Here is a 17,807-nt window from a genome sequence, read left to right on the forward strand (position 1 = left end):
TATTTTATTTCATTTTATTCTATTTTATTTTATTTCAAATTATATTATTTTGTTTTATTTTGTTTTATTTTATTTTATTTTATTTTATTTTATTTTATTTTATTTTATTTTATTTTATTTTATTTTATTTTATTTTATTTTATTTTATTTTTATTTAATTTATTTTATTTTATTTTATTTTATTTTATTTTATTTTATTTTATTTTATTTTATTTTATTTTAGTTTATTTTATTTTATTTTGTTTTATTTTATTTCATTTTATTTTATTTTATTTTGTTTTATTTTATTTTATTTTATTTTATTTTTTAATTGAAAAATGCTATAACGGCAACCCCTGAGCGTATGGTGTATTCTGCTCTCACTCTCTGCACCTCAGTTTGTTTGTCTTGAGGTAGGTAGACCTGAGAATAACAAAATCAATAAACCCCCTCTGGCCAGCTACCGTTATGGTGGGTAAGTTAAGGCGCGCGCTTTAGCAATTCTACCCATTGATAAGAATAATAATAACAACAACAACAAGCAACAGTGTTAGAACTTCAACATAACCATCGTCATTGTTGGGGGCTGCCCGCCTGCCTGCATGCCTGCCTCATCATCAACTATCCTCACTGCGCTGAGTTTGACCAAGCAGAGCTAACACCAAACTCATCATCATCAACCTCCTTCGCATGCACGAGCACACACTCTGAAAATTCGTCATTAATGTTTGTTGCTGTTTTTGGCTTGCTCTTCTTCGTTGTTGCTGTTTGGCAAAAGCAATGCGCCGCATCGAACGAAATCAAAATCAAACACACAATGCGCCAACCAACCAACCAGCCAGCCACCCAACAAACGGTAAAGTGAATATAGTCGCGTGTAACCGTAAATATAAGTTCAGTCGCGTCACAGACGCCGCGTTGTTAACACATACCGTTAGATGAGCACAAATTATATTTTCGAAACAAAACTTTAACTAATAAATACAATAAAATAAATACAAAACAAAAAAAACAACAAATCTCCAATAAAATCGCAAACACTAACAAGAGCAATTTCTAAGCTAGAACCACGGAAGTTTATGTGTGAATTGAATTGAAAGTGAAATAAAATTTTTTGAAAAATTAAATCATTTTGCTATTGAAACAAGTTAAAGAAAACGTGCAAACATTCTGAGTGGAACACCCAGAAACGTGCAGTGAAACTTGACGTATGAGTGATAACATTTCCGATTGATTTCCAGTGACGGGTGGCTAACTATACAATTTTTTCGTTGTTGATTTCATTACATCTCAAAACATATCATTGAATAGAAAAATAAATCGAGGCAATTCTAAAGGTGCTACAATAAAAAATCTATAAAAACGCAAATAAGCTGCGAATGTCTTAAGCATATAAGAAAAATAGAAATTAAGGAGCATTAGAAGCATATCTTTAAGATACGCTGGCATACCGAATAATATGGCAAAAAATGGATATTCCTTTCTGAGTGAAGTAAGTCTCTTTTCTAGCGAATAATGGACAAAAGTAAAAAAAAAACTAACGGTTATAATGGAATAAGTGGAGTGTGTGTGTGTGTATGCATGTGTGTGTGAAAAGGGGATTTAAACTGTGCTGAGTTTTTGCACGAATCTGTTAAGATTTCAATGTGTAGGGATAATACCCTGCGATTGGATGAGTTTTGTGTGTGTTCTTATTTATGTGTGTGTGTGTAACAAAAGAATTCCATTTATGCTAAACTGTCTTCAAGCAGCAGTTTAACTTTTTTTAAAGAATTAATAAAAAACTTATGAGAGAGGAGTGAAGTTTTTCACATGGCTTTTAAGACATCCCTGTCGCTTGGAATAGAATTGTTTTTTTTTCTTATATTTATCTAAATATTTGTGGCCTTCAAATACCAAATTTTCATAAATCATCGCAATATTTGTTGATGGAGAAATTTATAGCTAAAATTAAGTTGAGAGGGAAGTTTTAGAAATTAGTGATGAAGTGTTGATCAGCACAAATCAGCACAGTACGGCGTATACGTTATAAAAATACATACATCACATGGACGTATGAGCAATATTTGCTTGTTTTGCAGTATGTATTCCTTAGAACTTTGCCAATTACTACTCTAATATGAAAACAATATTTGTTTATTGAAATGGGAGCCACTTCCAATTCGATAGGGCTAACCATTGGACTCCCACCACAAAGGATTCTGCAGAAATTGTGTTGTACACTACTTAGCTTAGCCTTCTTGTGGATTATTATGGAAGAAAACAATCAGTGAATGAATGTGGCTTCTTAGAGAGCAAAAAGTAAAATCGGGAATCGTGTTATATGGGGATTGTATCTTTTGGAAACATTTTGTGCAATTTTTTGTTGAATTGGATACAAATTTTGTAGCTACAATTTTCAACGGACTTGAACAAAATGTGGCAAGGATTGTTTTGTTATGAATAACATTAACAGATATGCTAAATTTCATCAAAAACGGTTCAGATTTCGATATGGCTCCCTTATATATGTGTCACCGGATTTGAACTTATAAGGCCGTAGTGGCTAAATTTCAATCGATCTGCACAAAACTTGTATTGGATTGTCATCGATCTTAACTTATGTGCAAAATTTCATCAAAATCGGTTCCGATTTAGATATAGACCCCATATATATCTATCATCCCAAGGCCGTAAAAGCCATACTTTTGGTCCGATCTGTACAAAATTTTGTACAATTTGTTCTATTTAACGTCCCAATATATGTGCAAAATTTCATTAAAATCGGTCCAGATTTATATGTACCACCCACATATTTTTATACCCACCGCCATAGGACGGGGGTATACTTATCCAGTCATTCCGTTTGCAACACCTCGAAATATTGATCTGCGAGCCCATAAGGTATATATATTCTGGATTATCTCGATATTCTGAGTCGAACTAGCCATGTCCGTTTGTCGAAATCACGATAGCGGTCGAACGCGTACAGCTAGCCGCTTGAAATTTTAGACAGATACTTCTTATTGATGTAGGTCATTAGGGATTGTAAATAGGCCATAACGATTCAGATTTGGGAATTGCCCCCATATAAACAGATCAACGGATTGGACTTCCTGAGCTCCTAGAATCCTCAATTTTTATCAGATGTGGCTGAAATTTGTAACAAAGACTTATGTTATGATCCATTCCAAGTATGATCCTAATCGGTTTATAATATCTGTTTATATTATTCACCGATCCACGGATTTGACTTCTGGAGGCCTTAGAACCCTTAAATTTCTTTCGATTTGGCTAAAATTTGCAACAATGGCTTGAATTATGTTTTCCAACATCCATGCCAAGCTTGATCCGAATCTGTGTATAAGCAGATGTAGCTCTCATACAAACCGATCTCCGGATTTGAATCCTTGAGCCCATAAAAGCCCTAATTTTCATCCGATTTGACTTCCGACATCCATGCCATGTATGATCCGAATCGGTCTACAAACAGAGGCAATGCAAATTTTGCCCATGTACATTCCACTAAGGAACAGGGGCAAACTTCTCACCTATCAATGAGTGCAGTCCGAATCAAGGTTAAGCTCAATGATAAGAGGCCTTCTTTTTATACCCAAGACCGAACGGCGTGCCGCAGTGCTACATCGCTTTGGAGAGAAGTTTTACAAGGCGTAGTACCTCACAAAGATAAACTGGTTGACATCAATAAGAACTATATGTGCTAAATCCCATGAGTAGACTGTGGAGGATCTTCGACTACCTGGTACAAGTGCCGGCTGGAGTGAGGGCATTCGCGATTCGTTTTCCTGATAGAGACGAATGGAGGGCGGATGGTGTACTTGAGGAGGATGAGACCTCGATCTACACAGACGGCTTCAAGATGGAGTCAGGGACTGAATTGGGAATCTACCTGATGCACTCAAATCAGTATGTCTCTGAGACTGCCGGACGAGTGTACGGTCTTTCAGGCAGAGGTCTGTGCCATTGCAGTAGCCGCAAGAGAAATTCTGGCAAGGGTCCTACCGCCCTCGAAACTCAAAATTTATATGGACAGTATGGCGGCGCTCAAGGCCTTGGGGTCGAGCATGGTGAGGTCGAGATACGTGGCGGACTGTTTGAAATTCCCGGATAGGCTCCGGGCCCACGATGTGACACAGACATGGGTTCATGGGCTTGAGGGGGTTTCCAGGGAATGAGAGGGCGGACGAGTGCGCCAAGAGGGGTACGTCTGCGCCGGGCGAACCAGTCATCGGTCTTGCCTACGTTTGTCGAGCTACCGAACACAGTAGAGGGGATGGCCAGGGCGGCGTCGGTGGCGAGGTGGGACACGGTGGATGGTTGCCGGACTGCGAAGGCGCTATGGCCGGTCATCGACCGAAGGAGAACGAGGGAGTTGCTGGCGTTCCATAAGAGGTCGATGAGTACTTCGACAGGGGTCATAACCGGACACTGGGCCGCATGGCGGTGCCCATGGGGATACCGCACAATGACTTCTGTAGGAGTTGCCACGATGAGGATGAGAAGGGGACTATTGAGCACTTGCTTTGCTCAATAGTCCCCCGCGTCTGCAGAGACGTAGACTTTCCTTACTGGAGAGTTGTTTCTTCTGTGATCTGGGTGAACTTGCGAATATACCTCTGATATCTCTCCTAAGATTCGTTGAAAGAAAAGGATGGTTCCGAAGGGGGGTGACACAGGCTCCGGCGTAGGAAGGTCCGTGCTTGCGTAGCGAAGGGCGGTTCTTCACCTCCCGCTCGGGTTTTCTACACTCCTCCTGTTTTTTGTCTTTTTATACCCACCACCGAAGGATGGGGGGTATATTCATTTTGTCATTCCGCAGCACATCAAAATATCCACTGCCGAACCTATGAAGTATATATATTCTTGATCAGCGTAAAAATCTAAGACGATCTAGACATGTCCGTCCGTCTGTCTGTTGAAATAACGCTACAGTCTTTAAAAATAGAGATATTGAGCTGAAACTTAGCACAGATTCTTTTTTTTGTCCAAAAGCAGGTTAAGTTCGAAGATGGGCTATATTGGACTGTATCTTGATATAGCCTCAATATAGACCGATCCGTCGAATTAGGGTCTTAGACCCATAAAATCTACATTTATTATCCGATTTTGCTGAAAATTGGGGCAGTGAGTTAAGTCAAGCCCTTCGACATCTTTATTCAATTTGGTCTAGATCGGTCGAGATTTGAATATAGCTGCCATATAGACCGATCCTCCGATTTAGGGTCTTATGCCCATAAAAGCCACATTTATTATCCGATTTTGCTGAAATTTGGGACAGTGAGTTGTATTAGGCCCTTCGACATCTTTCTTCAATTTGGCTTAGATCGGTCCTTATTTGGATATAGGTTCCATATAGACCGATCTCTCGATTTATGGTCTTGCGCCCATAAAAGAAGCATTTATTATCCGATTTTGCTGAAATTTGGGACAGTGAGTTGTGTCAGGCTCTTCGACATTTTTCTACAACTTGGCTTAGATCGGTCCAGATTTGGATATAGCTGCCATATAAACCGATCTCTCGATTTAAGGTCTTGCGCCCATAAAAGACGCATTTATTATCCGATTTTGCTGAACATTAAATTGCGTTAAGCCACTCGATATCCTTTTCAATTTGGCCCAGATCAGTCCAGATTTGGATATAGCTGCCATATAGACCGATCCGCCGATTTAGGGTCTTAGGCCCAAAAAGCCACATTTATTACCGGATTTTGCTGAAATTTGGGACAGTGAGTTAAGTTATGCCCTTCGACATCTTTCTGCAACTTGGCTTAGATCGGTCCAGATTTGGATATAGCTGCCATATAGACCGATCTCTCGATTTAAGATTTGCGCCCATAAAAGGCGCATTTATTATCCGATTTCGCTGAAATTTGGGACAGTGAGTTGTGTTGAGCCCTTTGACATCTTTCTTCAATTTGGCCCAGATCGGTCCAGATTTGGATATAGCTGTCATATAGATCGATCTCTCGAATTAAGATTTTGGGCCCATAAAGGGCGCACTTATTGTCTGATTTCGCCAAAATTAGGGACGAAGAGTTGTGTTAGCCCCTTTAACACCCTTTTTCAATTTGGCTCAGATCGGACCACATTTGAATATAGCTGCCATATAGACCGATCTCTCGATTTAAGGTCTTACCCCCATAAAAGGCGCATTTATTATCCGATGTCACCGAAATTTGGGACAGTGAGTTGCGTTAGGCCCTTCGACTTTCTTCTTCAATTTGGCTCAGATCGGTTCAGATTTGGATATAGCTGCCATATAGACAGATCTCCCGATTTAAGGTTTTGGGCCCATAAAAGGCGCATTTATTGTCCGATGTTACCGTAATTTGGGACAGTAAGTTTTGTTAGGCCCTTCGACATTCTTCTTCAATTTGGCTCATATCGGTTCAGATTTGGATATAGCTGTCATATAAACCGATCTCTCGATTTAAGGTTTTGGGGCCCATAAAAAGTTCATTGACACAGTGAGTGTTAGGCTTTTCTAGATTAGTGTCGTATATGGTTCAGATTAGTTTATTTTTATATATAGGTCTCACATTTTCCTTTTTCTTCCCTTTCTCTCTCCAGGATACCACAATGGGCCAAACTGGCCTCCGAGTGAACTCACCTTTGGTGGGCGGCCATTCAACTAACCTAACCTAAATTCCGTGCGGCTGTCCATATTAGGAAGAAAATTAACTTTCTTTAAAGAAAAAAAAAATAAGCTAAAAGGACACAGCAAGTCGTACTCATCAATAATAATACTAAGAGTCTTCAGTCAATATTTCTAGGTGTTGCAAACATTTAGCACACCTCCCATTATTTTGGAGTTTAAACAACACACAGCAGTTAGAGGTGCTCGTTTTTCCCAGCAACTCTTTAACATATTTGTATGAGTCAATGGCTTTGACACTTCAAGAGGTCAATATTCTCTATTAAGAGTTTATGAAGGAACCATTGCTCATTTGCCTTGGGAAGATCTGTCATTTAGGTGCCAAATATAAATTTTATTACAATGACTTTCTTCCATTTTTTTGGAGAACATAACCATAGAATAATTCATAGTCAACATTTTAAACATTTTTTTAACTGTATAAAGATTTTTTTTTGAAACAAAAACTAATATTTTCTTCATTTATTTTCATTTCAGCTTTGTCGAAACAAATAAAGTAACATTCTGTGTATTAGTGAAAGGATTTAAGAATTTAAGTAACCGTTTTACCTGCAAGGGTGCATATAATCCAGAAGATTATACAATACAATTTCTCGGTTTTTTTGAATCAACAAAAAAATTGTTAAGCAATGCTTAGAAAATATCAATAATCACTCGAAAAAAATAATTACCTAATTTTTTTGCAATTTTATAAAACAAAATATATCTGTATGAGAACAGTGTGCATGTGTGTGTGTGTGTGTGTGTTATAAACAATAATGTAATAAAAGCGCAGTTAAATCGCAAAAAAATCGAATTTATATGAAAAGCCTTAATGGAATGCAATGAATTTAAACTAAAGACCACTCATTCACATTTACTATGAAGACCAAGTCTAGGGAGCGTATGATGAATACAAATTCAATGGACACCAGTGCGTATACGTTTGACTAAGAACAAATTTCGACTTCAAGGACTTTTGCATGATTTTTTCTTCTAATCGAAAATCATTTTAAAGAGTTTCTAGTGAAGCTGATAAAAGAATCTGTGTACATTAAACAAATAGCAAAAAAAAAACAACAACAGTACTCTTAAAACTTTTTATGTTATGTGCTGATTCCACCATATGTGCGAGCATGTATACAGAAAAAGTCCTTGTGCCTGCTGGGACAAAAACAACAACAAACACTACAGGAAATAACATGAACCTGAAAAAATGTCTATACCAACGAGTGATTACGTCGTAATGCTGACGTCGTAACAACTTTTACAGATACATAGCAAAAAAAAAAACAAAAACTGAGAGTAAAAAAACGGAATCGTGAAAAAAATACACACGCGCCTCTCCAAACACACACACGCATACAAACGAAGAAGCAAAATGAAATGGCATCACAAAAGTCCTGTATAATAAAATGTAGTACAAGTGTATACAAAATTTAAGAACTAAAGCTGCGTTATCTTAGCCCACCATTACCAATAACAACAGCAAGAGCAAGAGTAGCAGCAGCAGCAGCCAAGTTTCTGGTATATCCCATTATCCAGGCTGTGTAGCGCAAATCGCCGTGCTGGAGCTGCAGAGTTGGAACGCGCGCCTGAGGGTTTTGCAACCTTCCACAGGTGTTTATATAACTTTGTTGTTTTTGTTGTTCTCATATGTGTTTTTGTTTTTGTTTGTGTTGTGTGTGTATTATGTTGATTTGTTTTTGTTTTCCTTTAGTTTTGCTAACCTTGAAAATCACTACTCACGCATTTTTTTTCTACCGCCATATGAGTACTCTGTGACAGTGTTTGTTTTGATTTACTTTAAACGCTAAGCCTTAAAGAATTATATGCCATAAAATGCGAAATCGTTTAGCTTCCTTGATTGTGGTTAAACAAGAACCTCCCTCGTCCAACTCTCTGGCAACGCTTGAAAACTCCCTTAACTCGCACTTGCCCTATGGTGGTGAAATCAATAATAACAACAACAACAACATTGTGCCCCACAATGTGGCCGGTGAATTGAATGCCTCGAATTTTACCATAAAGTCCGAAAACAATCTCTACGAGATCAACAACAATCATTTGCATCACAGTGATAACTTTAATTTTCCCGCGGCCCCAAATGCCAGCCATAAACACTTGCCCAGCTCACCGTTGACTGCGGCGCCAACAACTCCTCCCAATTTGATATATCCTTGCCGTAATCTTTTTCCCGATGGCTGTGACATATCGCATCATGGCCATCACAATAACTGCTCCAACTACTACTATAACTTGAATGATACACCATCGCCGGTAACGCCACCCTACGCCACTGGGCAGACGGATAAATTCCTTTTGAAATCTGAACCTTTGCCTTATGAACACTCAGTGCTGGATGTGGTGGCGGCAGCAGCAGCAGCAGCCTCAGCAACGGCCAGCGATAATTTATGGTGTCTGAGCAACCTGACCTATCGCAAGCAGTTGGGCAATTTTTATGTGTCGTCATCATCGCCGGAGCATATTTTTCCTGACACCAATTGTATGTATAGCCATTTTTGTTTTCACATATAATTTTATTGGGGTTTTAAGAGACCTTAATAAGGTAAATGGTGGTGGGTTAAAGTCTCATATATAACAAATATTATTGGGTTGCCCAAAAAGTAATTGCGGATTTTTTAAAAGAAAGTAAATGCATTTTTAATAAAACTTAGAATGAACTTTAATCAAATATACTTTTTTTTTTTCTAAAGCAAGCTAAAAGTTACAGCTGATAACTGACAGAAGAAAGAATGCAATTACAGAGTCACAAGCTGTGAAAAAATGACTATATGAAAAATCCGCAATTACTTTTTGGGCAACCCAATATTTAAAATTTTAATGTAAAGTTTTAAGGCTATTTTAAAATGAATATAAGGTCCAAACTTGCTTGTCCTGCAATTTAACCCGCTTCTTTACACATAACTTGTGTTGTAAGCCTTGGCTTTAAAAATGAATGGCAAGAGTGTCAATAAGGTTAATCGTTACCCTAAAAACACTTTAGGGTAATTTTTCTTCACAGATGAAAAATGAATCAAAACTTTGCTTAAGCCTAGAACTGACTTTGACTTTATGCCCGAACAAGTGTCAATATGCACTACTAAATAAGTAAGAGCGTGCTAAGTTCGGCCGGGTCGAAGAGTTCTTTGTTCTTTTAAGGCAAACGAAGTATGATGAATAAGGACGGAGGAGCAGCTATATCAAGTTATAGTCCGATTCGGGTCTCAAGAAGCAAAATCGGGAGATCAGTTTATACGGGAGCTTTATCAAGCTATAGATCGATTCTGACCATATTGCACACGTGTGTTGAAGGCCGTGGGAGGAGCCGTTGTACAAAATTTGTGCCAAATCGGAAGAGAATTGCGCCCTCTAGAGGCTCAAGAAGTCAAGACCCAAGATCGGTTTATATGGCAGCTATATCAGGTTAAGGACCCATTAAGACCATACTTTGCACAGCTATTGGAGGTGATATTAAAACACTATGTGCGAAATTTCAGTCTAATCGGACGAGAATTGCGCCCTCTAGAGGCTCAAGAAGTCAAAACACAAGATCGGTTTTTTATGGTAGCTATATCAGGCTATGGACCGATTAAGACCATACTTCTCACAGCTGTTGGAAGTGATATCAAAACACAATGTGCGAAATTTCAGTCAAATCGGACGAGAACTGCGCCCTCTAGAGGCTCAAGAAGTCAAGACCCAAGATAGGTTTATATGGCAGCTATATCAGGTTATGGACCGATTAGGACCATACTACTTGCAATTGTTGGAGGTGATATTGGAACACTATGTGCGAAATTTCAGTCAAATCATATGAGAATTGCGCCCTCTAGAGGCTCAAGAAGTCATGACCTAAGATCGGTTTATATGGTAGCTATATTAGGTTATGGACCGATCAAGACCATACTTCGCACAGTTGTTGGAAGTGATATTAAAACACTATGTGCGAAATTTCAGTCAAATCGGATGAGAAATGCGCCCTCTAGAGGCTCAAGAAGACATGACCCAAGATCGGTTTATATGGCAGCTATATCAAAACATGGACCGATTTGGCCCATTTGCAATCCCAACCGACCTACTCTAATAAAAAGTATTTGTGAAAAATTTCAAGCGGCTAGCTCTACTTCTTCAAAAGTTTGCGTGCTTTCGACAGACAGACGGACGGACGGACGGACATGGCTATATATATATATATACTTTATAAGGTCTTAGACGCATATTTCGAGGTGTTACAAACAGAATGACGAAATTAGTTTACCCCCATCTTATGGCGGAGGGGGGTAAAAATTGCAAATTTTTCCATGATTATACCATTGAGGGGGGAAACATCTCACAAATCTATAAGTGCAGTCCGACAAAAGCTTAAGCTCAATGAGATGGGACCCCCTGTTTATAGCCGAGACCGAACTGCGCGCCGCAGAGCAACATCTCTTTGGGGAGAAGTTTTCCATGGTAAAGTATTTGACAAATGTCGCCAGCATAACAAGGGGATAACCACCGCTGAAAAATTTTCTGATGTTCCTGCCAGGATTCGAACTCAGGAATTCAGCGTCATAGGCGGACATGTTAACCTGAACGCTACGGTGCTCACCGCCACCGCAGAAAAAATTTTCAGCGGTGGTTTTCTCTCCTAATGCTGGCAACATTAGTGAGGTACTATGCCATATAAAACTTCTCTCCAACGAGGTGTTGCACTGCGGCAAGCCGTTCGGACTCGGCTATAAAAGGGAAGCCCCTTATCATTGAGCTGAAAACTTGAATCGGACTGCACTCATTGATATGTGAGAAGTTTGCGCCTGTTCAATTAGCAATTTTGCTATGGGGCGTAAGGTATAAATTTTTCACCGGATTTTGACGAAAGGTTGTTTAAATCCACACTGCCTGGAACATCGGATATTGTATCAAGGATAACACAGTGTCCCTAGCCTCTACATGACCAATGAGTTGGCTTCCTTAACCTCACGGCAGTGGTGGCTACAATTTGTCTAGCCACAATGTCCAGAGGCATAAGATGTACGATTAAATTCAGTGCATCAGATGGTGTCGTCCTCAATGCGGCTGTGATGCACAAACAAGCCATTCTTTGGAACCGGTTAAGTATTGAGCAGTAGGTGGACTTTTGAAGCGCCGTCCACCAGACCACAACACCATATAGCATTATAGGTCTGACAACTGCAGTATATACCCAAGCATGACACGCGGTCTAAACCCCCAACTTTTGTCAATGGCTTTCTTGCAGGTGAATAGGGCAAAAGTTGCCTTTCTTGGCCTTTCCAAAATGTTGGGTTTTGAAGTTTAATTTCCTGTCGAGCAAAACACCCAGGCATTTTGCGCTTTCTGTAAATCGAACATTCTCTCTTCCCAAGGAGACAGGTGCCACTATAGGCAACTTGTATCTCCTGCTAAAACGAACTACTTCTGTCTTGCACGGTTTTATACCTAGACCGCTTTCGGTAGCCCACTTCGCTGTTGCACATAGAGCTTCCTGAAGTATATCTCTTAGAGTGCTGGGAAACTTTCCCCTAACCTAACCTAACATTTTTACGCCTTTTTCTTCCAAAGGCCATAATATATTGTTAATGGTTATATTCCAAAGTCTGGGAGATAGTACACCTCCTTGAGGAGTTCCTCTGCTGACCCATCTTTTTAGTTGCACAGATCCCAAGACCCCTTCCCTTTCCAAAATGTTGGGTTTGATGTTTAATTTCCTGTCCAACAAGACACCCAGGCATTTTGCGCTTTCTGTAAATGGAACATTCTCTACTCCCTGAGTCGTCTTCTGTTTCCCCGACGCCACCGCTTCTATAGACCTTCAGTTTCCTTCAATCCGTAGTATACAACCCCTTCAGACTTATTGAGGTCTGCGAGACAGCCAGAGTTTAATATGAATACTGCATGTCTCTGGTCACCATCAGCCTCATCCAATCTACCAATCCAGTCGGTGGTTGAAAGATTGGCACTTTATTCCCTTAGTCTTCCAAGTATCTATTCGGGATCTGAGGGAGTCCTTGGTATCTAAGCATGCGCTATTGGTCGAGAAGGAATGCCATCCTTCTTGAGCAAACCTAGTGCTGCCCCTGGCCAGATCTCACCAATCATTTTTAACGCACAAGAATACATTTCAATTGAGCGTTGATCTCCGAAGGCAATTAGACTGTATCCGCTTCAATACCAGCCTGCATCGTCACAAACTGGAGGAGGCCCAGGAAATTCCGCAAGGAACATCCTCTTAATCAGACAGGTTCTCAAAGAAATGAGAAGCTAAAGTGGAACTCCTTGTGACTGCCATTGAGGAATACACACACAGCAGATGTTCTATAGTCTCTTCTTTCACGATGTCGTCACAGTGTCTTCAGAAGTCGTTAGTTGCAGTTTTCAGTCTATCAGCATGTTTTCCAATTAGACACTGACCTGTCATGAAGGACACAATGATTGAGAAGTTTATTGTAGAAAGCGACAGGAAAGCGATAGACCTCTTGAAGTTCTCCCAAGGCGCTTGAGAGATTTTTTTTTTTTTTTTTTGCTATAGTAACGACATTTGTGCATGCAGTTACCCAAAATTTGGTACGAATTGTTTCCTTACGTATCCGAAATGTCTGCATAAGTCCATCAAAATTAGTTAAGATTTAGATATAGCGTTTATTTAATGATATCGCACACAATACGGGAGCCATCTTAGGGACGTGGTATTGAAAATAATTGGGGATTTTGTAATGAGCACAGAGTTCCTGACTTAGATTTTTTCCTCTAATTTACTTTTTGGTATTTTGAGAGAACAACAAGCCGACTACGGGTTACTTTATTACCGATTAGAGGTTACTTTATAGTTTTTAGAGCGCACAAAATGCCGATTACTGGCTTAGGTGTATGTCCGTAGTGCCATGGGACGGATTAATATCCACACCCTCTTCTCAACCTAACTTATCTAACCTAAAATTACCCAACCCAAATGATATTTAAAGACTATGTGAAGGGTATTATATTGCCGGCACCGCTCGACTTTTGCCTTTCCTTATTTGTTTTATACTACCCCAACTGGACCACCACCATTGCGTATGATTACTATTAATTTTAAACAACACAAATCATACGCACCATTGTTCTCCTTTCACATCTTCATTACATTTCCCCCTACAAAGTCTCAAAGCGTTTTTTTGTACTGCATAAATTTTTGCTTGTTTCCATGAGGAAGAGATGCAATATTTTGCATTGTTGCTTGTTTTCATTTAAATTTAAAGAAAAACATAACATGATAACATGCCACAATAGCAAAGCTCACATCTTAAACATAACGACACACACACACCAACACACACACACACATTAAACGATCGGAAAAATCAGACAAACACATTTTTAAGGAAAACCCACAAAAAACCAAATAGACCAAAACTATTTCTAAAAATATTGGCTCATATCATCGACGAGCAGAATTCTCGTGATTTGCAATTACCATAAATATTGCAGAAACAACAAGAACAAAAACAACGTCAAAGAATGCACGTGGTTATTATTTTAAGCCGCACAAAATCATCAACCGAATGCTTGTTCTGCACCACATCGAGAGGGTATTACGCCAGCAATGTTAAGGCGAACCAAAATCAAAAAAAAAAAAAAAAAACAAAAAAGGCAAAAAGACAACAGAATTATTACGTTGTGTGAAAAGAAAATTCAAATGAATGCGCCATGCATGACACGAAGAAAATTATTACAAAATGCATATATTTTGGCTAAACAAAATTGAGAAACCCCACAATACCCCCCGAGCCTTCTCTATTGGTACAAAAACAGATCAGCCTCCCCAACTCTGGTGAAAGCAATGCATCATCACTTGGTTGGTGGACAACCCAGGGCATTCTTATGCCACAGCTGGTGGCATGCTCATATTCATTATCGAATTCAATAATTGGCGATAACATCTTCAAAAAATGTATTTCACCTTATTATACCCACCACCCAAGGAGGGGGTATATTCATTTCGTTATTCCGTATGCAGCAGATCGAAATGTTAACCTCTGACCCTATAAAGTATATATATATTCTTGATCAGCGTACAAATCTAAGACGATCTAGCCATGTCCGTCCGTCTGTCCGCCCGTCTGTCCGTCCGTCTGTCAGTCCGTCTGTTTGTTGAAATCACGCTACAGTCTTTAAAAATAGAGATATTGAGCTGAAACTTTGCACACATACTTTTTTGGTCCATAAGCAGGGTAAGTTCGAAGATGGCTTATATCGGACTGTATCTCGATATAGCCCCCATATAGACCGATCCGCCGATTTAGGGTTCTAGGCCCATAAAAGCCACATTTATTATCCGATTTGGCTGAAATTTGGTACACCGAGATTTGTTAGGCCCTTCGACATCCTTCTTCAATTTGGCTCAGATCGGTTCAGATTTGGATATAGCTGCCATATAGACTGATCTCTCGATTTAGAGCCTTAGGCCCATAAAAGGCGCATTTATTGTCCGATTTTGCCAAAATTTGAGACACTTAGCTGTGTTCGGCCTTTCGACATCTTTCTGCAATTTGGCCCAGATCGGTTCAGATTTGGATATAGCTGCCATATAGACCGATCCGCCGATTTAGGGTCTTAGGCTTATAAAAACCACATTTATTATCCGATTTTCTCAAAATTTAGAACAGCGAGTTTTGTTAGGCCCTTCGATATACTTCTTCAATTTGGCCCAGATCGGTTCAGATTTGGATATAGCTACCATATAGGCCGATCCGCCGATTTAGGGTCTTAAGCCCATAAAAGCCAAATTTAATATCCGATTTGGCTGAAATTTGAGATAGTGAGTTGTGTTAAGCCCTTCGATATACTTCTTCAATTTAGCCCAGATCGGTGCAAATTTTGATATAGCTACCATATAGACCGATCCTCCGATTTTGGGTCTTAGGCCCGTAAAGCCACATTTACTATCCGAATTTGGTGAAATTTGAGACAGTGAGTTGTGTTAAGGACTTTGACACCCTTGTTCCATTGGGCCCACATCGGTCAAGATTTGGATATAGCTGCCATATAAACCGATCCACCGATTTAAGGCCTTGGGCCCATAGAAGGTGCATTTATTGTCCGATTTTGCCAAAATTTGTGACACTGAGTTGTTTTAGGCCCTTGAACATCCTTCTTCAATTTGAGACTGATCGGTTCAGATTTGGATATAGCTGCCATATAGACCGATCCGCCGATTTAGGGTCTTAGGCCCATAAAAGCCACATTTATTATCCGATTTTGCTGAAATTTGGGACAATGAGTTGTGCTAAGGACTTTGACATCCTTGTTCATTTGGGCCCAGATCGGTTCAGATTTGGATATAGCTGCCATATAGACCGCCGATTTAAAGTCTTGGGCCCATAGAAGGCGCATTTATTGTCCGATTTTGCCAAAATTTGGAACAGTGGGTTGGGTTGGGCCAGTCGTTATTCTTTTTCAATTTGGCTCAGATCGGTCCAGATTTGGATATAGCTGCCATATAGACCGATCTGCCGATTTAGGGTCCTAGGCCGGTAGAACGCGCATTTATTGTTCGATTTTGCCAAAATTTGGGACAGTGAGTTGTGTTAGGCCCTTCAACATCATTCTTCAATTTGGCTCAGATCGGTCCATATTTGAATATAGCTGCCATATGGACCGATCTCTCGATTTAAAGTCTTGGCCCCGTAAAAGGCACATGTAAACTTCGATTTCGCTGAAATTTGACTCAGTGAATTATGTTAGGCTTTTCGACATCCATATCGTACATGACTTGTACTTATTAGACCACTCAATAGCCATGTCGAATTTGGTCCAAATCGGACTATATTTCGATATAGCTGCTATGGGGGCATACATTATGCATTTTTCCACGGATTATGACGAAAGGTGGTTTACATATATAACCGAGGTGGTGGGTATCCAAAATTCGGCCCGGCCGATCATAACGCCTTTTTACTTGTTTTTATTTTATTTAAATTCATTTCTATTGCATTTGGATGCCTCCACAGCATCGAGGAAGATCACGAAATGCTAAAACTCGAAATTATTATGACAAACAATGCTGGCAGCAGCAGCAGCAGTATTGACGCAGGTGTTTTCCTCAAAGCGATCCCATCATAAATTTCCTGGTCCTCAATCGTAATGGTAACAGTGTAAGCATGTAAGTGTTTTTTGGGCCATTTTCATATTCTCAGTACCGTACTCATGCCACACAACGAGGACAGACATCCTTAGCAAATACAGATGTCATCGTTCGATATGAATTCAACAACATCTGTGACAGTGATGACGTCTGTATTTCAAGAGTCTTTAAAAACAGAGGTGGGCATGATGTATAGTGCAGAGTAGATGGATACAGAAACAAACAGTTCTGTCAAAACTTTTATGATTCAGTTTATATGAAACTATCATGGGGGTACCAAATATTGTGCTCTATGCTCATATACATTGTGTAATTGATACTTATCATTCTGTTTAATAGAGAATTCCCCCCCTGCTGTGTTTGAGAAGAGTCCACTTGACGTTTCAACCATCTAGCAAATAATTTTACTTACATTGTGTATATGATCGTCACTGAATGGGAAATCTGAGGAAAACTTTGCCACACAACTACAAACAGTTATTACTATTGGAGGCTAGGACTGAAACTGAGGAAACGAGGTGTACGATATGATAATATACCATTTCGTCACAATTATCTGAAAATAAACATCATCGCCATCATCATTCGTTGTTTATTGGTCGATGAGTCAATGAGCGAGAGAGATTGTTGATAGTTTTAGCAAACATTAAACACAATTTAATGGTTGTCTGCCAATGTCGTATCCCAATAAATAATGAAGATGATCAAGAAATTCATGATGTCAACCAAACAGCAATGAGAAAAATTTTGACCACAGTTTTTCTAATCGTCTCTTAGTGGTGTAAATTATACTACAGATGAACCTCTATAAACCGGGTCTCTGTTAACCGGTTATATCTATTAACCGGCTTGTTGTGCTTTTGGACCTATATTAGGGTGGTTTACCTCTATTATCCGTCCTTCAATAATGCACCGTCTATTAACCTTGTTTACCCCTTATTTCTATTATCCCTTCTTTGCATACCTGATTGTTTGATGTAAAATTCTGGAAATTTCCTTTCTGCAAATTTTACCCATCAACATTCCACAGGGGCAAACTTCTCACATATCAATGAGTGAAGTCCGACT

At 39.4% G+C, this 17,807-nt stretch overlaps 1 protein-coding gene across 3 annotated transcripts in view; it reads left to right on the forward strand.

Moving 5' to 3' along the window:
* The first annotated feature begins 897 nt into the window (after positions 1-897).
* LOC106090878 (probable nuclear hormone receptor HR38) overlaps positions 898-17,807 on the forward strand; it is a 192,881-nt gene continuing 175,971 nt past the window's right edge. Inside the window, exons 1-3 of one of the 3 annotated variants that reach the window (XM_059364825.1) lie at positions 898-1,471; positions 7,112-8,233; positions 8,334-9,119. In XM_059364825.1, coding sequence (XP_059220808.1) covers positions 8,456-9,119 — 664 coding nt within the window. In that variant the 5' untranslated portion in view covers positions 898-1,471; positions 7,112-8,233; positions 8,334-8,455. Of the gene's footprint in view, positions 1,472-7,111; positions 9,120-17,807 lie in introns of those variants that run through there. The other 2 variants (XM_059364824.1, XM_059364826.1) reach the window with 2 other exon arrangements.

This window comes from Stomoxys calcitrans, chromosome 3 (genome assembly GCF_963082655.1).
Source record: "Stomoxys calcitrans chromosome 3, idStoCalc2.1, whole genome shotgun sequence".
In the NCBI taxonomy this organism is placed as follows: domain Eukaryota; kingdom Metazoa; phylum Arthropoda; class Insecta; order Diptera; family Muscidae; genus Stomoxys; species Stomoxys calcitrans.